This window comes from Cibotium barometz, chromosome 11, assembly GCF_041138505.1.
Source record: "Cibotium barometz isolate CiBa-2024 chromosome 11, ASM4113850v1, whole genome shotgun sequence".
Classification (NCBI taxonomy): domain Eukaryota; kingdom Viridiplantae; phylum Streptophyta; class Polypodiopsida; order Cyatheales; family Cibotiaceae; genus Cibotium; species Cibotium barometz.
In genome coordinates, this window is record NC_141056.1 from 12,188,889 (window position 1) to 12,210,857 (window position 21,969).

The 21,969-nt window shown below is 46.4% G+C and overlaps 1 protein-coding gene across 1 annotated transcript in view; it reads left to right on the forward strand.

Annotated features, from left to right (window-relative positions):
• LOC147633759 (protochlorophyllide-dependent translocon component 52, chloroplastic-like) overlaps positions 1-21,969 on the forward strand; it is a 79,667-nt gene that overhangs the window by 26,451 nt on the left and 31,247 nt on the right. The window contains exons 2-6 of the mRNA XM_086804788.1: positions 9,554-9,741; positions 9,899-9,965; positions 10,100-10,246; positions 10,376-10,579; positions 10,909-11,093. Of these exons, the coding sequence (XP_086660914.1) occupies positions 9,554-9,741; positions 9,899-9,965; positions 10,100-10,246; positions 10,376-10,579; positions 10,909-11,093 (791 nt within the window). The remainder of the gene's footprint in view (positions 1-9,553; positions 9,742-9,898; positions 9,966-10,099; positions 10,247-10,375; positions 10,580-10,908; positions 11,094-21,969) is intronic.

The following is a 21,969-nucleotide window of genomic DNA, read 5'->3' on the forward strand; positions in this document are numbered from 1 at the left end:
ACAACTGAGTTGGCAATTTCCGATTGCCCATCTGTTTGTGGATGAAAAGACGATGACAACTTCAACGAAGTCTTCATGTTCTCGAACAATGCTCTCCAAAATAAACTCGTCAGTCGAGGGTCTTGGTCACTAATAATAGATGTGGGCATCCTATGGTACTTGAAAATATTTGTTAAAAATATCCTCACTATTTGCTCTGCATTAATCTTCTTCCTGACTGGAATGAAATGGGCCTGCTTGCTGAAACGATCCATGATAGTACTTTCCTCAGTTTAGAAGAAAGGTAAGAGTCGTTGCTTTACTTGTGGAAAAAGAGGCCATCTGTCCAAAGATTGTTTGTCCAAGAAGAAGGACAAGACCAAGGGCAAGGCTTCATCTCAGAGAAAAGGCAAAGACACAACACAGGATAGTGATACATATTCTAGTACCACTTCTAGGGCTCCCAAGGCGCTTCTGGCTCAGGAGAACCCAGATGGTGTACTTCTCTAGTACACATGCAGTTTCCCCCCATGTGCTTCCAGCCAGAAGAGGCTTGTGGGGCGAGAGAGGGGCGCTTATTTCAGCTCCACTTACTGGTGCATGGGAACCGTGATTCGGAGTTCCAAGCATTAGACATCTGGCAGGACATGGTTATCTTTGGTACAACAGAGATTATGAACTTGATCTGTTCCAAGTTCATTGTTCAAGGCTTTTGGGACGTGATGTGTTCCGTCCACTGTTGGGGATTATGGGCGTGTTGTGTCCAACAGCTCATCATCTATTCTTGGAGTTCACCACTGCACACTTGTGTAGGAATTCGTGGCCAAGCAAAGTTCCTTGGTGTTCGTGGTGGCATTTTGTTTTGAGGAAACAGGTTGGTGGATGCTCTCCCTAAGGTGATTCCAGTATTCGCGGTGCTGGAGGGTCCATGGTTGTATCTTCATCGACTTATCTTCTTCTGACTCTTGCACACTATGAGCTGCAGAGGGGGTGTTAGAATTTGTGCATCTCTGTGTTTTGGGGCTCTACCATTTATTTTGTATTTTACACATTTTCTCCTATTTATTTTGTCCAGGGCCAGTCGGCCAGTCCTAGAGGCAGTCAACCAAGTCCCTACTGCACTATATAAGGAGTTCCCCATTATTCACTCATTCATCCACTTTCCTTGCACATAGTTCAGCACTCTGTTGCTGGCTATTGCCATTGTAAAGCTTTATTGCTGTTATAAAAGGTGATCTTGCCCAACTCTCTCAACCTCCTTTGCACTCTCTCATATGTTTACTGTTTATGCTTCCGCCTGTGCTATCTCCTTTAGTTTCCAGGTGGTGTACACTCTTCCACACACTCCCAATGACTGAAATTCAGCAAAATAGCTCTTATTTTTGTTATAATTTTTGGTCGTTTTGCTGAAAACCCTAATTTTAGCCCTCCTTTCTCAAGTTGAACCAAAGGGGAAGCTTTCCCAAGATTCCCTTCATTCTCTTGAAGACTTTTTTCACGAAGGATCGTGACAAATCGAAGATTTTAACGCACCAAACGCTTCCATCGCGAAGACTTCTGCTGTCACCAACACTAGTTGCAATTTGGTAAGCTTTGATGTTTAAATATGGAAGCAAGTAGCAGGAGGTGTTAGTAGTCATCTCCTGTCTGTATATTACACCAAGGTCTCTTTTGTGGGTGTGCTCGCTCGTTTTTTGTTGTCTCCCCATTTTTCCTCAGTCTCCATGTATTTTTTTCCATTTTTCTTGAGGTGTGGAGGGCTGTTGGCTGATTCCTGATGCTGGCCGACTGTTGATCTGCTACCGGACTCCTTTTGGTGACCAGGCCGACTGCTGGCACCTGGCTGACCAGGGTTTTTCTGGTCGTGTGAACACTTGGTGCTGGTTGCCACAGCAATGGTTGCTGTCGGCCTGTTTTAGACTGGCCGACCAGCAGCCTGGGGCCATATAAAATGGCCCCTTGCCCCTCCACACTTTCTAGTTGGGTATCGTTGTACCGGATCTTGTATATAGTGCAGAGTACACACAACCTCACTCTCTCATTTGCGTTTTCTCTTCCATACACACTTCAGCGTTTTTCCTGCTGGAGGTTTTCTTGCGTTTGCTCATCTTCATGTTGGTGTCTTGCTACGCTGTGCTCTCAGCAATTTCTCTCATATCCGCTACGTATTCCGCCATGGTATCAGAGCCCCAAGTGGCTTGAAGGTTGGAGACATTGGAGAGCTTGTGGGACTGTTTCTTGAAGACCTTGGAGCTTATGGGAGATTTGAAGAGCTTGCGGGACTGCTGGTTTTTTGGTGCTGATTGGAGGTCTCTTGGGCTGTTCGGGACTTGGAGATTGGATAAAAGGCGGCCATCACCGTTGGTGGACAGCCACCTTGCATATTAGTTGCAGCCTCTTCTTCATTTTTTTTCCCACCCACCCTCCCTTCACAAGACCAAAGTAACCCCCCCGATGGCAGACTTGCTTGAGATGGCTGAGAAGCACGTGAAGATCCCTACTCTCCCCACGTTCCCCGTGGATCGACAGTTGGACGGGACCAACTACGACATATGGAAGGTAATAATGGAGTCTGTATTGGCGTCTTATGACTTGGCTGATTTCATTATTGTTGGTGTTCCACAGCCGAAGTTGGAGGATGGGGAGTTGTTACCCTCTACTCGGAAAGAACGGGAGGCTCAGGCACAGTTGTGGGATCGTGTCAATGCCCGTGTGCATTCTTTCATCTTCCTAAATTGCACACCACAAGTGATTAACCATATAAAGCATATGACACTGGCCAGAGGGATTTGGTAGCATTTGACTTCTCTGTATAACAGGGTATCACCCATGAAGAGGATCTCCTTGGAAGTTCAGATGCAGGTGATGGATCTTGCAAAGTCGTCGACGATGTGGGAGCACATCAACAAGTTGCAGGCTCTTCAGCAAGAGGTTCTTCAGGCTGGGAAAGAGATATCTTCAGAGGACATGGCCATGACTTTGCTGTCTCATTTGACCTCTGAGTACTTAGCATTTTACTCCTCTTTGATCACACGTGGCAGGCTCAGCACCATCACATGGGAGGAGCTTGTGCCTATGGTCTTGGACTAGGAAGAGCGTTTTTCGAAGCCTCCACAGGGTGGAGGTTCGGAGGCCTTGACTAGCCAGTGGTCGCAAGGCCGCAGTAAGGGCAAAGGGAAGTCTTCACAACAGGAGAAGTCTTCCGAGCAGGAGCCCCACGGGGATCGTGATGCCTTGAAGGCAAAGAGAACCTATAACAATTGTGGCGAGAAAGGCCATTATTGGAGAAAATGTCCTAAAGCGGCTCACCAAGAAGGGTGATGATTCCTTAGCAGCAACCGTGAAGACTCGAGCTTTTGTGCACTTGGAGATTATGGACACCGGTGTTTCATCTTCTTTGAGCAGGGAGGCGGTTGACCGTTGGACTCACCGCTAGGGACACTCGGGATTGGATTCTAGACAGTAGTGCTTCCAGGCACATGACTCCTTCTCGAGAGTTATTACAGGATCTTCGGAGGCATGCAAGTCACATCCTGATTGGTGACGAGTCCACTATACCTAATTCACAGTGAGGGCAGGTTAGAGATCGTTTCCGATGGCAGAGGGGGGAAACATTCCTCCCAGGTTCTTTTTGTCCCATCTCTTGGTTTTCATCTGTTAGCAGGCTTTTCCGAGACCAAATGGTGAATGGCTTGCCAGATGTTGGCAGCAGTAGGCAAGAACATTCCAGTTCTTGCATTCGTCAGTCAGAGGAGCCTTTATAGGTGAACTATGCTTTGATGTCTCGTATCAGTCGGGACGAAGAGCCTCCTGTAGTTGAGGAAGCTCTTTCCCAGGGGACTTGTAGGAAAGCCAAGCAAGTGGCAGATGGTGACTTGCAGGTGGAGGTGAATGCTGAGCAGTCTCCAGGCTTTGAGGTTCCGGGCTCACCGGGGGTGGTTTACAGGTTCCGGAAGGCCTTGTGTGGTCTTCAGCAAGTTCCGAGGACTTGGCATACGAAAGTTACAGTTGATGATCCTTGTGAGCAGGTTGATGCCACCTTGTTTTGGAAGCGGTTCGGTTCATTGATCTGGTTGCTGAATACCAGATTGGACTTGAGCTTCCCGGTGGGGTTGTTGAGCTCATTTCTGCAGACGCCTTTGACTATTCATTGGGGCGTAGGATTGTGGATCTTGCAGTTTTTGCAGCGCACGAAGGATCTTGGACTCTACTGTGATCCTAGAGGGGGAACGACGGATGGAGTCAGACTCGACAGCTGGAGTGACTCAGATTGGGGAGGAGATCGAGACACGAGGAGATTTTCATCAGGCTATTGTTTTACCCTTGGCTCAGGAGTTGTTTCATATGGGGCAGCAAGAGGTAGTTGACTATTGCCTTGTCGTCTACAGAGGCAGAGTACCGGGCTGCTTGTGCTGCTGCTTGCGAGGTGGTGTGGTTGTAGAGGCTACTTGGTGAGATTGGGTTTCCATAGGAGGAACCCACGGCCATCCAAAGTCACTTAGTTCGTGAGAAGTTTTTTGCTGATGACATCTTGCTAGAGTTTTGTTCGATGGAGGACAATGTGGTGGACCTCTTCACGAAGTCTCTACCTCAGGCTATGCTCCGGCGGCACTACAGCTCACTGGGGTTGGTTCCACATCCAAGAGCTGAGAGGGGGTGTTAGCAGTCATCTCTTGTTTGTATGTTACACCAGGGCCTTTGTTGTGGGTGTGCCCGCCCGTTCAAGTCTTGTTTCTTCTCGAAAGACCAATGTCTTGTTTCCATGACAGATAAATCCACCTATCAAGGTTGCCAAAACCTAGAGAGAGAAAGATAGAGGACGTGTCAAGCAATCCCTGAATACACATAAGTCCAAGTGGAAGAGCAACACACATCTCTTCCAAGAACATCATCCTGTGCATATGTAGCTTGATCCTCTGCATCCTAATCTCGTAAACAAGGCCTACTATCCACGATGAGAGAGAAAGAAAAAGATCTCTCGACTGGTGCGGGTGCCTTCAGTGAAGGTGTAGTGTCCTCAGAAGCGGTTTGCTGCCCTGTAACAAATAGGTGCTGTATGCAAGGGGGCGAAAGGTATCCAATGAGCTTACCCCATAGACCCGCTTCCATCATGCTGGTCTAAGCCTGTCCGGTTTGGCTGCGGAGATGCCTCAGCGATGCAGTCTGCTTCATGCTGCAGAAAACTGCCCGCCTGGCTGTCACATGCAAGTGACCTGCTCCACGACCGCCAGCACCTCGTCAGATTCGCTGCTGCATGCCCATCCTCTACACCGCCTTCCCACAGCTCGCGTCCACCTGGCTGCCCGACTGGCTGTCCGCCTAACTGACGCCTGCCTGGTTGCCCACCTGTCTAGTTGCTGGTTGCTGGCAGCCCCTGCACATAGCACGTTTGGTGTCCTTTCGCTGGCAGCAACTCGCCTGGCGCCCAGCGTTGTTCACAGCCCGCCTGGTTGTAGCCATGCGCACAGCCCGCTCGCTTGTACCACACGATGACCACACCTCGACTCCACACGGCGACCCTACCCTCTTCAGCTCCGCCACCCTTTGATTTATAAGGAGGCGATGCGCTTTCTCAAAAACGCCAAAAGCAGATGGCAAAACGCATGCCTCAAAAAAATAATATTTTTAAGCCTCAAAGGTTATTAAACCTTATAAACAATAAAATTCTCTTTTGTCCCCTTTCACACTTGGGCTGGCCACCATCTACGAGTTTCCTTTTCATATCCAACTGAGGCCTGTTCACATTGTCTGTGCCCGTGCCCGTGCCCGTGCCCACCTGCTTGTTGTCCAGAGGGAAAAACACAGAGTCGTAACACACACTTCAACATTTTTCCTGTTGGAGGTTCTCTTGCGTTTGCTCATCTTCATGTTGGTATCTTGCTACACTGTGCTCTCAGCAGTTTCTCATATCCGCTACGTATTCCGACAGGAAGGAGGAACCGGACTCCATGATCACTACCCTGTGTAGTGTTCTCTTGTCCTACGTGCTCTCTTTCAGATTGTTGCTACCATGTGTTGGTGGAACAATAGAGAGCAGATGGTAGGGAACATGGCCACTTGAGAGGGTAGTGTGAGTTGCAAGTCTACACCAGCAACTACATTGTTTGCAATACTGTTTTCATATGCATTGGTATGGAAATCTGGTCAGAAATGCCCATGACACTATGTACTTGATTCTCCCAAGATCAATATACTTTATTTGAGGGAGGGGCCGGCCGTTCCGGCTCACTGTGTGTCTCTTGTCAATTCAGCAATTTACTTCTTGTATTAAGCATGTTGTCCACTAAATCTTGGTGTATTTAAGTGTATTTGTTTTTTAAAGAAAGGAGACTTCTATTAAGTATGAATTTTTTTTACAAAATGGAGATTTCACACCAAGCAAGGTGGAGATCTCAACCAATCAAGAGCCTTGTGCTGCCAATAGGGTCCCGAATGAGAGGATGTGAAAAAGATACCAATGTCCCACTCTCTCATAAACTGGCCGCGCTTCCACTCCGTAGCCCTCGAAGATCCCTGGATTCTGGTCTAGGTAGCCATAATGGTGTGAATAATATCACTCCAGATCCTGCAAAGACACTGAGAAACAAGAACGGGAGTACCCTCAATGGCCTCAGTGCATCTAGCCTTCCAGATATTCCAGGCTGAGATGCTAGCAATAATATCCCAAGAGCTGTCTAACCTCTGTGCGCCGGAGAGAGTGTGAAAGTGGCAAATCCTGAAGACAACACTGCCGAGCAACTCCTTGCCTAACCATAATGGCCAAGCTCCTGTCAGTCCCCTCGAATCTCAGTTGAGGCACAGAGTGTGTCAACCAAATGATAGAGCCAAAAGAAATGATAGCATCCCTCTTAATCCTACCAAAGAGGTGTGCAATCGCAGACCAAACCCTGTGTGCTTCCCTACATTCCCATAAACAATGGTAAACTGACTCTGAAACTCCTGCACATCTAGGGCATGCTAGGCAAGCACTAGTAACAGACCTCCACTGATTGGTGGCCAGACCACCATGAATAGAAACCCAGATTAAGGAGGAAATCTGTGGCTTCCTATAAGAATGTCACAATCTCCGCCAAAATACCCTCTGAATGTCAGTCGAAATGCCGTAAGATTCCCAATGGGGTCTAAGAGTAGGGACACTCTGAATGTGTCCCAAGATAAGATGTCTGGCATTCCGCACCGTATAACTGAAAAAAGACATGCTTTTCAAAGGGTTACAAGCATCCTTCCACTCCCACTCATCGGGGTCCCAATGCAAATGTCTGATAGGGCAGTCACCATACAACCAAAGGCTAACACTCTCTGTGATCATCCCTGGGGTGGGGGGGGGTGTCAACAAAGACGTGCTTCCCTAACCTGCCAACAACTCTGATTGGACAAATCTGGGGGTCCTCAATAAGGTCCTGCACGTCACATCTCTCCAGCTGCCATCCATCTTGTACAGAAAAAAAGACCGGTACATCATCCTCCCTAGGCAAGGGGAGACCCATAACCTGAAGAGGAACACCTGTCCTAGAAAAAACCCCAAACCAAGAATGATGATGGCCTTCCAAGAAAGATCCAGTAATCTAGTGGTTGGGAATGGCTGCATCAATCTGTGCAATCCTCCGGCTAGAGCCTTTTAAATGCTGCGTGAAATCCAATCTCTGCACCTCGGTGAGGCTCTGAAGCCTCTTCCAGGCCAGCATTGTGGGGCATAGGGCCTCCCAGCCAGCCCAAAGAATATGCATGGCTGCCCCAAGAGGCCTACCATGCACATCTAAGATCAAATCATTCCACAGAATGGGCTGCCGGTTAGCTTCCTCCATTGAACACGGGGGGATGTGTACCAAGAAACTCCTCAAGCAGTCCCAGGCCCGTAGGAGGGACCTAACCAGGGGGGATGAAGGGGAGCGGTGAACTGCATCTGAAAAAATAAAGCGTGAGCTGAGAGTCGAGTCACCTCCGCGACTTCGTGTGCATAAAGGCAGCCTGAGACCCACAACACCAGGGGCAGCCTGAAGAAACCTGCTCATAGCCTCAGCTACAATGAGGTACAGTAAAGGGGCGAGGGGACAACCCTGCCTCACTGAACGGGAAATCTGAAAACGCTCGCCGCGCCCCCCACAAGCTAAAACAGTGCTATGAGCCTCCCTGTATAGGCAGGACACCCCTCTGTTCCAGTTTTTGGAAAACCCCATGTGTGCCATAGTGCCCTCCAAAAAATCCCAATCCACTCTGTCATAAGCTTTTTCAAAATCAAGCAAAAGAATGGCAAGAGGCTGCTGACTAGACTTTGCCCACTCGACAGCTTCCCAGAAAGAAAAGATGTTATCAAATCTACTCCTTGGAGGAACCCATTCTGTGTATCATGGATAGTCCTTTGGAGAATCGGCTGCAACCTTACACTCAAGGATTTAGCTAAGATTTTATATGGAGATCCAGGGAGGGTGATGGGCCTCCATTGCTTGATGTCAGTCTTTGTCCCCACTCTTGGGGATAAGGTGAATCAGCCCCTCCGTGAGGTATGGCGGCATCATACCCGACAACCACATTTCCTGAAGGGCAACAGTGATAGCATCTCTAATATGATCCCAAGAAAGAATAAAGAAGGTGGGAGAAAGACCATCATCCCCTAGGCATGAACTACTGGAAAGGGCATGCGGTGCGTGAAGGAATTCATCCTTCGAGAAAGGGGCATCCAGGGAAGAACACATATCATCTGTAATGAGCCTGGGCATGCACTCCCAAACTTTCTGCCGTGCCACATCTCTTTGAGGAGAGGGCACCTCTGCAGTCAACAAAGACCGATAAAAATCTGAAGCAATACCCCTCACCTTATCAGGCTCAATCTGAACCTCACCTTGTGAATCTTGCAAGTACCTCACAGAATCCTTGCTATGGGAAGGCCTGTGTGCTGAGAAAAACTCTTTGTTGCATCTGCCACCCATCTGAGTCCAAAAAGCCTCGTTCGCATGAAACGCGAACTCAGCCCTCCTGTCCATGGCCAACTGTAGCTCTGCTCTAACTGTGGTCAAGAGGTCTGTAATCCAAGACGCATGTGGATGCTTTTCATGTTCCCTCTGAAGAGCAGCAATCCTACGCCTAATAGCTCTCTCCTTGCCCAGAGCCTCCTTCTTCTTGGATAAGGCAGTGCTATGATAATGATGGCTGGTCCTCTCAAGAGCCAACGCAATATTATGACGAGGATCAGGACCGTCACAAGATCTCCATATCTCTCTGATCTCAAGGGAGATGTCAGCATCTAGATAAAGAGAGTCAGGGATACACAGAGCTGCAAGATTTCATCAGCTTATTGGTGTTAAAATACACTGATTTTGATGAATTAGAAACCTGCACAAGAAGGATTTACAAAAACCAGCATGCTGGAAAGCCAGATCAGCACCATCAGGCGACAGCAGTAGAGAACTGTAAAAGAGACTACAGTTGAGCTCGTTACTGTAGTCACTCTTGTATTGCCTTGGACAGTGTCTTGTTATTGTGTTCACACCTTGCTAATGTTTGCAAGATTAATGTATTTGAAAAAATCAGCACTGGTGGAATCTTTTGTTAGAGAAATGGTTATTTTGCCGTACAGGTTTGGAAATCACAGCGCGCTTGTGCAGCCATTTATCCTAGTGTCGAGCAGGAAGGCCTCATCTGGTTCTGGCCGGATGCAAGCCCAGAATTCAAAAATATAGCAGCCAGCAAACGGCCTCCATCTATCCCTGCACTCGCAGATCCGGCCTTCAAGGATGAATTGTCTTCAAGAGACATGCCTTACGGGTTATTCTCTGGCTCCCTTGGCATCATATGATGTAACTAGCAATAAAATATTTAATGCTTTTGATTTTAGGGACCACAGTACATAAGGATGGCTCATTTGAACTTTATGGCCCAGCAATCACCTTATTTTTTTTTAAAATCTTTGGAACTATGGCAGCTATGAACAGCTGATTGAGAACCTTATGGATCCAGCCCATGTACCATTTGCACATCATGGAATTCAGGTATTTCTTGCAGGAAATCGCACACACAAACACACATGCATGCACACAATTTTTTTTTGTTGCAGGTCTTTTTATGGATAAGTATACTTTCTTGGGGATGTTCTTTCCCAATAACTCATTTTTTCAATGATTAGGGATTTCGGAGCATGGCAAAACCCTTGAATTACAAAGTGGATAAAATAGAGAAGTCCGGCTACACGGGAATGGCAGAACGGGGACCGGCTGTCTTTATGGCCCCTTGCATTTTTACCCTAGACTCTCAGTTCAATAGTCCCAAAGTGGTTTGTTGATAGAGCATGTTAAAAATTCACATGCTAGATTGAGCACAAAGTTATATGATTTCATAGCTATAAAGTCTTGCTTTTTGCGAAGCCTGCATTTAGACTAACTTTTTTCTGTTTGTTTTCTAGGAAGATGGTGACACAGCTGGGAAAGCTCCAAAGAGGATTGTTCTGGTGTTTATCTGCATCCCTGTTTCTCCTGGCCAAAGCAAATTGATATATGCTTTTCGTAAAAACTTTACCATGTGGATTGAATACATGATTCCTCGATGGGTCATTCATATCCGGCAAATGCTTGTCTTGGATTCTGACATGTACCTTCTCCATATGATAGTAAGATTCTCCCTACCACATGTCTTCATACTGATCTTCTTACTATCATGCTGTGATCTCTTTTCTCATTAATGAAGAATAACACACTATGTATGGGGCAAAATCATGCTTACGATATGAAGTATTCTGATTGATTCTCGAAGCTTGTGTCTTGAAGGACCATCTCCTTTACTTCAATCCATAATATTTATGGGTTGATATTTATGCTTTGTCATGTTGCAAGCACTTGGATCAAGGATGTGGCTATCGAGTTAAGCATCATGAAGGGCATGCTTCTTAAGTTTACGTATCATTAACAAGGACGATCTTTTTGGCTTTGTATTGTGTAGGAGCGTAAGCTGGAAGAAGTCGGCAACACGAATTGGAACAAAGCCTGTTATGTTCCGACAACATCGGATGCTTTTGTGATTGCATTTCGGACATGGTTAAGAGTCTATGGTGGAGGTGCACCTGACTGGAGAGGTAGATATGCTGGTCTTCCTCCAACACCACCCAAAGAGCAGCTTATGGACAGGTATGGTGAAATGTGACATTCACTTTTAAACAATTTACTTGATAATGCGATGATGTAGGTAGCTTCTCTCTCTCTGTGTGTGTGTGTGTGTGTGTGTCACCAAGATAATTTATTGCAGGCAAAGAATGTTATTATGCTAAACGAGCAGCGTAAATTACAAAAGTGGATGGTTCGCTCTCGTCAAAGGGCATTGCTGGATAAAGGTTGCTCTTCTAAACAATTTTTCAAAAGTTTGCATCAGTCCAGGGAGAAAGAGAATATTCGCAGAGTTAAAAAGTCAGATGGCCAATGGTCTGATTCTATGCAAGAGTTGGCTGACTTGGCTAAATGCTATTTCTCTTCTCTTTTTGCCTCGAACTCGGAAGTTTCTCCAGAGGTTTTAGAGGCCCGTTGTAAACTTTTGCAATATGTGCAACCTATTATCTCGCCCGCCGATGCAATGGTATTAGAGGAACCTTTTTCAGAAGAGGAATTAAAGGAAGCCTTGCGTTCGATGGGTAAATGCAAATCACCTGGCTGGGATGGTTTGACTTTGGAATTTTTTATTGCCTTCTGGCCTTTTCTGGAAGAGGTGATCTTATTCATGATCAATAAAGCATGGCAAGATGACTGTTTGCCAATGTCTTGGAAGCAAGGATTAGTCAAGCTTTTTCCTAAAAGACATCTTTGTGAATCCTTTTCGCATTGGCGTCCTATCACTCTTATGCCAGTTATTTATAAATTGGTTACTAAAATGCTGGCGAACAGAATTAAAGGTTTTCTGCATGATGGATTACATCCTGCTCAATATGGTTTCATTCCTCGTAGGCAGATTAATGACAATCTGGCTAATGCATATATTGGTATGGAATATGCCAAGTATACTAAACAGGATGTACTTGTGCTTCAGATTGATATTGAAAAAGCCTTTGATACAGTTTCCTGGGACTTTGTTGCCATGACTATGGCCCAGTTGGGCTTTGGTTTAAAGTTGCAACGTGTTGTGTACTTCCTCTACAGTGATAGTGATGCTTCTTTGATACTTGGCTCTCGGATTACCGACCCTTGGAAATTAGAAAGATCTGTAAGACAGGGTTGCCCTCTGAGTGCGTTGCTATATGCTGTGGCTACTCATCCTTTGCTTACATATCTAGATCATTTGACAGCTTCCGATGTGCTTCATGGATTGCAATTGCCCAATGGCAAACAATTTTTAGCACAGGCGTATGCTGATGATTCTTTTTGTATGCCCCGCAATACACAATCGGATGTGCAAAGATTAATGGAGGCACTAGAGCTGTTTGGGCAAGCTGCTGGCCTTTATGTTAACTTTCAGAAATCTAAACTTTTGGCTCTTGATGCTCGGTCTTGGCATAGTTTAATTTGGCCAGGTGAAATTCCTTCACAAATGCATGTAGTCAGACACTTGGGCTACCCATTGGGATGGCATATTTCTAATCAGCAAATGACTCAATGGGTGATGCAACGGTTGAATCAGAAACTTAATTACTGGAAGCTTTCTACATGGCCATTGCATGTTCGTTTAAGGATTGTACAGGCTATTGTCATGGCATATATTCAATTCTTGTTGCCACTAATAATGTGGAGAAAAGTGGACATTGATCGTTTTATGTCTTCAGCCATGAGCATTTTTTGGAAAACCAAACATGCTAAGAGGGGCCTTAACCTTCTCTCGCTCAAGAAGCTATGTAGTCCCAAACAGCATGGAGGCTTGAATATCCTTAATATACACTTTCATGCATTGGCACGAAAGTCCACCTTGCTGTTGGAATTTGTATCTCAGAGGCAGCCTTGGGCGATTATGTTGGCAGATATGTGTGTTGAGATGTCCACTAAATCGTTTGGCAACTGGACCATCACGCATTGGGATGCTGTGTTTGGCCATTTTGAAGGCAAGATTGCTGGTTGTCCTTTCTCCACAAAGTTAATTTTGGCATGGAAAAAGCTTACACAGTTTCTCAGCTGGACTCCTCGAGTGAATACTAACTGTAATTCACTGCGTTTGGAAAGCATTCATTGGAGTAGAGTTTTTGAGCGACCTTTGGCTGTGCAAGAGCCTAGAAAAGCTTATTTCCTTGCCAAAAAGGGTGTCTATTTCATTGCAGATGTGCTAGATGATAGTGGCCATGTTCTGTCTTTTATAGATGCTTGTCCTAAATTTGGCCTAAGTCATCATTACCGTCCCCTATGGGAAAAGATTGAGAGTTTGTTGGCCCCTTTTGAGCCTCTTCCCGCTCTTGAAGAGTCGGATAGGTTGCACGATTGGAGCTTGCATAGGCCCATACTTACTCGTGGTCCTTTGTCTCTGCTACAGCTCTCGGTGCATACAGTCTATGGCTTTCTCCTTCCTGAAATTTGGGTTCATGATTATGCAAATGATGCTTGGAGAATGCATAAGCCTTTGGCTTGGTGGAAGAAAAGGCTCAGGATGATATGGAGCAGTAAGATGCCGTTAAAATGTCGGCTTTTTCTATGGCGATGTCTATTGGCTGTTCTGCCAGTTGGCTCTTTCCTGGCAAGGCACCATGTGACATCTTCAGATTGTTGTGTTTGTGGAGCGCATGATGAAACAATTCTCCATCTGATGTGGAATTGTAATGCAACTAAACTTTTGCTGGATCATATAACGGCTCTTCTTCGAGCTCGTTTCCCTTCTGCTTCTTTTGGGAAACATTTTTGGTTGTTTGGTATTTTTTCTCCTGCTCTCAGACAGTATAGGGCCTTTTTTGATTGGCTTCGTTACTGGGCCATGTGGACGATTTGGTACTCCAGGAATCGGGCTGTTTTTGGTGAGCCGCCCATTCAAGCCTTTCACTATTTCAAAGAATCTTTACATCAATCCCTTTATGATTGTCTCTCTCTACATGAGATTGACCCATCATTGTATAGCCTTTTCACGGATATATTTTGATCATGCCCCTGTTCACTATGAACTCTGGCATTTCTTGTATATGATGCTTTTTGTGGGTTTTCCTCATTCTGAGGTTTCCCACTAGTAATCGAAATAATCATTACAAAAAAAAAAAAAAAAAAGTGTGTGTGTGTGTCACATTTGGAAGCTTTCATATCATAGTTCATTGGAAGAGAAGAGAGCAGGAGAATACGCTACACAGCTTTGGGTCCCAATAACCCACTGAAGGGCACATAAGCGTGTGTACCTAGACTGAACAATAGGTGGGATCTTGCTGATCGAATGTGTTCTTACTGGAACAGATTGCCTAAGGGGCTTTGGAATAACCTGCTTGCATGTGCTCGTTTATCTTGAAGAAGAGTGTTGATTGTCTTGAATTGATGCCAAGTTGGATGCTCTGCTGATGCTCTGATGGCATGTCCCTGATCTAGGAATTGGATGACTGAAGAAGGGAGAGGATGTGTCTATTTTTAGGTGGTCAGTTTGGTTCATGACTGGCTACCCGACTTTATGCTGCCCGACCTGTCCAGACTTGTCCTGCGCTGCCTAGATGGGCTGCCCAGCTGCCTGACTTGGGCGTCTTGCATACTGGCTATTCTATCTGCTTGTCCGGCACCTAGCACTTGGCCTAATAAGCTACCAAGGCATCTGCACAATTGTCAACATCAAATGGGTTACAAAATTTTGCTGGGTTTGTGTGTACTTACCCTTACCTATTGTGATACATATCCTTGGACTAGTGCTCACAAAATACACAGTTCACATTGGTAACCCAAAACTTGCACTTGCTGGTAGTCATTGTGCACCTGAGTGTGCGGGGTGCACTTGACATCCTGTTGTGCTTAACTTGCTGATGAGAGTCACACGGCTTTAATTGACCTGCCAAAAATGGTGAAAACTCCTAGGAAAATACTCCTTGTCAAACTGCTACATGGAATTGAGGGCAAAACTGCATCATCCGCTTCTTCTATACCATCTTAATTTGCAACATCTAGGGCTCCATTCTTGTGTCACAGACAGAAAGCTTTCTCTTGTAAAACATTTTCTTCGTGTTATTGCATCAAACTATGCATAGCCTCAAAACATCCTTTGCATTTGAAGTTCCAAGAAGACCTTTGCTCTGTGAAGATATCAATGTAAATGCAGCTAGTCTTACCTGGATTTGAATAATATCCTTAGCTCTAGAATGCCTTGGGAAGAACTTTTTCTCTGGTGCCAATGTCACATGTGATGGCCTCGCTATTGATGTGTAAGCCCAACGAAGCGTGCGTGACAGATTCAACCACGTTTCCAAGAGATATAGATAGAGAGAGAAGGGGAAGAGAGAGATGGGAATAGGGGTTTCACACAATACACCACGCTAAGCGGGGAATAGGCTCCGCCCCCTTTTCAGGAATTTATTTCAGGAACAATCCACGGGCTTTTCCAAGCTAGGACTAATACAATAAATGAATACAATATCAAACAACAGTGCTGATGTCGAGGTTGGGCTGAAGTCGGTGTCGAGGCACAAGATATCTGATGCCGAGCTCACCACGGGGATGACTCACAAGAGTCTTATACCTGGCTAGTACCGATATCCAATATCTGAACCAAATTTTGATGCTCACAAATACCCACAAGAGCTCTGTACTCAATATGGAAAGGAGTCTAGAAAATCAAACACCCAGGGTGGTGGTGTTGGCAGGACAAGAAGAGGTGGCAGCAGGGCGGTGGCGACGGCTGTACTCTTGAAGGTGGCGGTAGTGCTGCTGAAGTGGCACAGGCGGCACTGGCTGCACAAGAAGCTTTTGCGCAGAGGCGGCTGGCGGCTTGCACTGGTGCTGCTGGTGTTGCTGTCTGCTGGCTGAGTCAGGCAGTGCAGGTGGCTATTGGAGGGGCAAGGCGACACTGCTAACTGAGGCAGGTGGAGCAGCCGGCAGAGGGTGGAACTGCTGAAACAGGGCAGCAGCGCTTGTTCACAGAGAGGTACAGAGGTGGCGGCGCTTCCTCACAGGGTGGTGCAGATGCGGCGACGGAAGGCGGAGCAGCGGCGGATGTGGGCGCTGCAGAGGCGGCTGCCCACGGTGATGGAGGATCTGGGTGGCGCTAGGAGGTAGAGAGGGACGATGACAAATCTTCAAGGAGGCTCTCTTCAAAATCTCCACACACAGGATGATTCTCCAAGAGGGTACAAGCTTTCTTATATACTTGATGGGGGTCCCTGCTTTTTGTCTTGCCTTGCTTTTGTGTTACCTCTTTGTTTTTCTTTTTAAAAATTGATAATAGCCAAAAAATAGCCAAAGTTCTTGATTTTGCTTTTTGTAGGTTCAGGGCCTTGCTTTTTGGCCTTGGAGCTACTTTTTGGAAAAGTAGCTTTTAGCTTTTTGATCCAGTTCGATGTCCTCTTTCCAATGGTGCCCTCAGCTTTTTGGTCAACATAGGTTGACTTTTTTCTTTTTCCTACTTTTTGACCAAGATTGGTGCTTTTTCCAGTGCCAGGTTTAGGAACCCTGTTCCCATGTGTCCATCAACATGTCCATGTGTCCGGGCATGAGTTCTATCATGTGAAAAGCTTGGAGGGCCAAATAGTTACATTCCCTTCCTCTTGCATCACAGTTGTCCTCAACTGTGGGGTACAAATATGCCATATGATCGTGGTACTAGCCCCATCTAGTGCTCTTGTGCATCTGGTCTTTCCCCATATATGTGGTGCCTTCTGCTCCTCTGGCAACATCTATATGCCTTTCTTTGACCGATGACCTTGTTCTTGATGGTACATGTTCTTCATGGCCTGTCACATGTGTTAGATATAATAAATGCATACTCACCTTTTGCAAAAACTAGACACAAGCTAGTCAACAAACAAGTATGCATCATTCGCGTCTACTAGGTATTCTAGGTACTGGCCAGGTAGTTTGGAGCCCAATGGACTATCACATGCCATAAATCCAAGCATTGTCCACACATCAAAAACAACACACAAAGTCAAAGAAATTCAAATGATCCTCCTATTCATGGATTGTCCTGCATGGTTTCATCGAAACCGTGCTAAGCCATCTGGTTCCCGAAGAAACTGCTTAGACTATCCTCAAGGCCATCTGGTCACTAGGACCACCCGAGAATTCTTCCATAGCTATCTAGGCCATCTGGTCGCATTGACCGCCCGACTATGAGATTCAATACAGTCATTTGGGCCATCTGGTCGCAATGACTGCTCGACTGCGAATCCAATACAGTCATCTGGGCCATTTGGTGGCAATGGCCGCCTGACTGCAAAATCCAATACAGTCATCTGGGCCATCTGGTTGCAATGACTGCCCGATTGTGAAATCCAAAATATTCGGCATCATTGCCGTCCAATGGGTCTTCTGGCATCGTTGCCTCCCATATACAAATCTTGCTCCTTGGGTATCGTTGCCACCACCTAACCTAGAGCATGTCCAATTAACCATTACATAAGCAAGATAATGATCAATTTCATTTCAGTATAAATATATACATTGAAGAGGGCTAGAGGTACAATTCCCTCCCTCTTAAATCTGTCTTGATCACAAGACATTTCAAGCCTGTACTTCAAATACATTTGGACCAACTACTTCCTCATAAACTCAAAGAATATATGGGTAGTCCTTGAAGTACTCTTCTGGCATCCATTTCGCATCCATAGTCGGATAGTTCTTAAACTTGAAGAGAAATTTCCTGACCACTGTCTTTTCTCTTTTTCTTAGGGAATGGAATACAATCTGTTTCGGCTGCAAGATTTCTTATTGTTCTTTGGAGGTAGTCCTGTATATGGCTTCAATAAACTGACATGGACGGCATTATGTATCCTCCAATGATCTAGAAGATCCGATCAATAACATACATCATTTATCTTCTTGGTAACCTGAAAAGGTCCATAGTATCTAGGGGCTAGCTTGGGTTCTAAGTCTTGCTTTTTCAAATCCCAATAAGACCCAATCCCCTTCTTCAAAAGTGACCTTTCTTCTGTGCTTATTTGCAGCTTTCTTTTGCATGGCTTGAGATATCTCAATAGCCTTTCGAACTTGTGCAAAGGCCGTATCCAAATCTCGAACAAACTCATCCGTATGGAAGATTTTGTTGTCTTTACCATGGGTATGCATAATCTGAAAATGAAATTGGGCTAAATAACTAGCCCATCTTATATGCTTTTCTGGTATCTTAGGTTGAGACATAAAATACCTAAGACTTTTTGATGATCCGTCTTGATGACAAACTCAACACCCATAAGATGTCAAAATACGTAGCGGGAATGATAACCAAACTTGAGACCACAAGAGCAAGTAGAGTGCAGAAAATAGATAGCACAAGAAAGACAAAGAGATAGGCGTGTAAACTCTTCTCTATACACAAGCTCTCGGGAAAACTGAATGAATACAATGTGGGAATTATGGGGCCTATTTATATGGCCCCGTGAGTGCAGTCGGCCAGCGCATAGTGTCCCACCAGCCCTTCACGATTGGGCACAACCAGTCGGCCAGCAGAGAAAAAACACCACGACCCCTCCCGATCAAGTCGGCTAGCTCCAAGTACACTAGAGTGCAGTCGGCCAGCATCAGGGGCTCCTGCCAGCCTGTGGCATCCACCCACACCATGGAAAAAATGGGAGAAATTGGGGAAAAATACGGGGAGTGAGGAAAAATGATAAAACACCTATACGGGGCGGGCACACCCACAACAGAGGCCCTGGTGTCTGATTAAGACAGGAGATGACTTCTAACACCCCCTCTCAGCTCCTGGCTGTGAAATCAACCCAAGGGAGCTGGAGTGCCGCCTAAGCGTAGCCTGAGGTAGAGACTTCGTGAAGAGGTCCGCCGCATTGTCCTCCGTCGAACAATAAAGGAGCAAGATGTCACCAGCCAAGATCTTCTCACGTACAAAGTGATACTGTATCTCTATGTGCTTGGTCCGGGCATGGAAGACCGGGTTCCGAGCAATAGCTATACAACTCTGGTTATCGCACTGGATGACTGTGGGCTCCTTCTGTGTGGAAACCCAATCTCGCCTAGCAGCCTCCGCAACCATACAACCTCGCAAGCAGCACCACAAGCAGCCCGGTACTCTGCCTCTGTCGAAGATAGGGCAATAGTTGGCTGCCACTTACTGCTCCAAGAAACTGCTCCTGAGCCAAGGGTAAAACTGTATCCTGAAGTAGATCTCCTCGTGTCTGGATCTCCTCCCCAATTTGAGTCACTCCAACCTTGGAGTCTGACTCCATCCCCTCCTGCGTAAAAGAGTCCTAGATCCTTCGTACTCTGCAGATACCGCAAGATCCGCAATCCTGCGTCCCAATGATACTTCAGTGGCGTCTGCATAAAAGAGCTCAACAGTCCCACGGAGAAGCTCAAGTCCAATCTGGTGTTCAGCAACCAGATCAATGAACAAACCAACTTCCGGTACTATGAGGCATCGACTGGCTCACAAGGATCATTAACGGTTAACTTTGTGTTTGGGTCCATCGGCGAAGTAATAGGCTTGCAGTTCTCCATCCCAAAGGCCTCAAGCAACTCATGAACATACCGGTGTTGAGAGACAAAAAACCCCCTCTGGGTCTGCCAGATCTCCAATCCCAAAAAGAAATGGAGTAAGCCTAAGTCGGTCATCTCAAACTCTTGTGACAAGGCAGCCTTCGTCACGCTAATGTGCTCCACATGACCGCCGGTGAGAATGAGATCATCCACATAAAGGATGATAATCGTAACCATGCGGCGTTCCCGAAAGAGATACAGGTTAGGATCTGCAACCGATCTCTGAAATCCAGTCGGAACAAAGAAGGAATCAATCTTCTGATTCCAAGCCCTGGGAGCCTGCTTAAGACCATACAAGGCCTTACGTAACCTATAAACCATCCCTTCTGATCTTGGAACAACAAAGCGTGGAGGCTGCTCAACATACACCTCCTCCTGCAGTTCACCATTAAGGAACGCAGATTTTACATCCATTTGATACACGGGCCACCTCTGAGAAGAAGCAAGGGCAAGAACGGTCCGAAACGTGGACATCCGTGCTATCGGTGCAAAGGTATCCTCGTAGTCGATGCCTGGCCGCTGAGCATAACCTTTAGCCACAAGTCTGGCTTTGTGTTTGTCCACCGACCCATCTGACGCATATTTGGTCTTAAAGACCCATTTGACACCAATGTGACTGACCGTTTTGACGGCCTTGGTACCAACTCCCATGTGTTGTTCTTCTCGATGGCATCAAGTTCCACCTACATGGCTTTCCTCCAAGTATCCTGTGAGAGGGCTTCCTTGACGGAAGTGGGCTCCTTGTCCCGCATAATACGAGACATCAGAGCATAGTTTACCTGAAGAAGCTCCGTTGTATTGCTTTTGTCTCGGACTCTGTGTGATCTTCGAGGGCCGTCCTCTATGGTCCACTCAGAGGGTAACTCCGTAACACCTGACTCCCGAAGGGTGTCCAACAACCATCTAGGTACTCGAACAGATCGTGGAGCCTCCTGCTGTTGCGGGGGCTCTACTCCAACTGCGGGATCAACCTCCTGTGTTGATCGAGGGTGATCAACTGGAGCAATGGTCTGAATCATCATTAGACTCTTCTGGATCTGGCAGCTCCTCGACAGTGGATACTCGAACATGCTCATCAAAGACCACATCCTGGCTGACAACAATCTCATTCCTGTCTGGATCATACAATCTGTATCCCTTGGAAAGAGAATTATACCCCACAAATATAAGCTTGCGGGACTTGGAGTCAAGCTTCCCCCTTTGCTTCTTCGGAATAAGTACATACGCATCACTCCCAAAAACATGGAAGTGCGAGACATCAGGTTTCCTGCCAAAGTATGCCTCAAACGGAGTCATATTAGGTACTGAAGTCGTCGGAGACCGGTTGAGGGTATGGACAGCCGTTGCCACAGCCTCTCCCCAAAGTGGATGAGGAAGATCACGATGCTCCAGCATGGTCCTTGCCATCTCCACCACAGTCCTGTTTTTGCGTTCTACAACCCCATTCTCTGAAGGCGATCCGGTATTGCCCAATTCCCTCTTGATGCCATGGTCTGCACAAAATCTGAGAAATACAATCGAGGAGGATTCACCTCCTTTGTCAGCCCAAAGTGTCTTTACCTGCAATCCAGACTCTTTCTCCACCATCACGTGCCAATCCTTGAACCGTGCAAAAGTTTGGTCCTTTTGTGAAAGAAAGTAGACCCACGTGAATCTGGTACAGTCATCAACAAGCAACATGAAATAGAGAGATCCTCCTAATGATGGTATCTGCTGAGGTCCACACAAGTCAATGTGAATCAACTCCAACGGTCTCGAAGCCCGCCAGGAAGCCTGCTTCGGAAAGGATTCCCTGTGTTGCTTACCACGTATGCAAGAGCTGCAACGTCCTTGCCTACTGCCAACATCTGGCAAGCCAACCACCATCTGGTCTCGGAAAGCTCGCCGCAATGCATCCACATTTAAGTGGCCAAAACGAAAGTGCCACAAATCTCCGACCTGAGAACCTATCAACGAGGAGAGTGCAGAGAGCTTATAGATACCATTCTCCACACCGCCTTCCCAAACAACCTGGCCAGTCTCACGGTCCCGTAGAGCAACTGAATGCTCCTCAAATTCCACCCGAAAGCCAGTCTTGCATACTTCATGCCTGACAGAAGATGAAAACCCAGAGCAGGGACATAAAGAACACGGGAAGCATGCTTGCCCCCCTTTCCGTTGGGAATAATCTCCATCCGGCCCTCACTATGTATCTGAATAGTGGAGTTGTCGCCAATAAAAATGTGACCTGACTGTCGTTTTAGATCCAAAAAGAAGTCACGGGACGGAGTCATGTGCCTGGAAGCACCACTGTCAAGAATCCATTCCCGGGTATCCTTCGCGGTGAAGCCAAGTGCCTCCTCGCTCGAAGACGATGAAGCATTTGAGTCCATCATCTCTAAGTGCACAAATGCAGGAGTCTTTGTAGCTGAGGTTGAAGAATCAGCACTCTTCC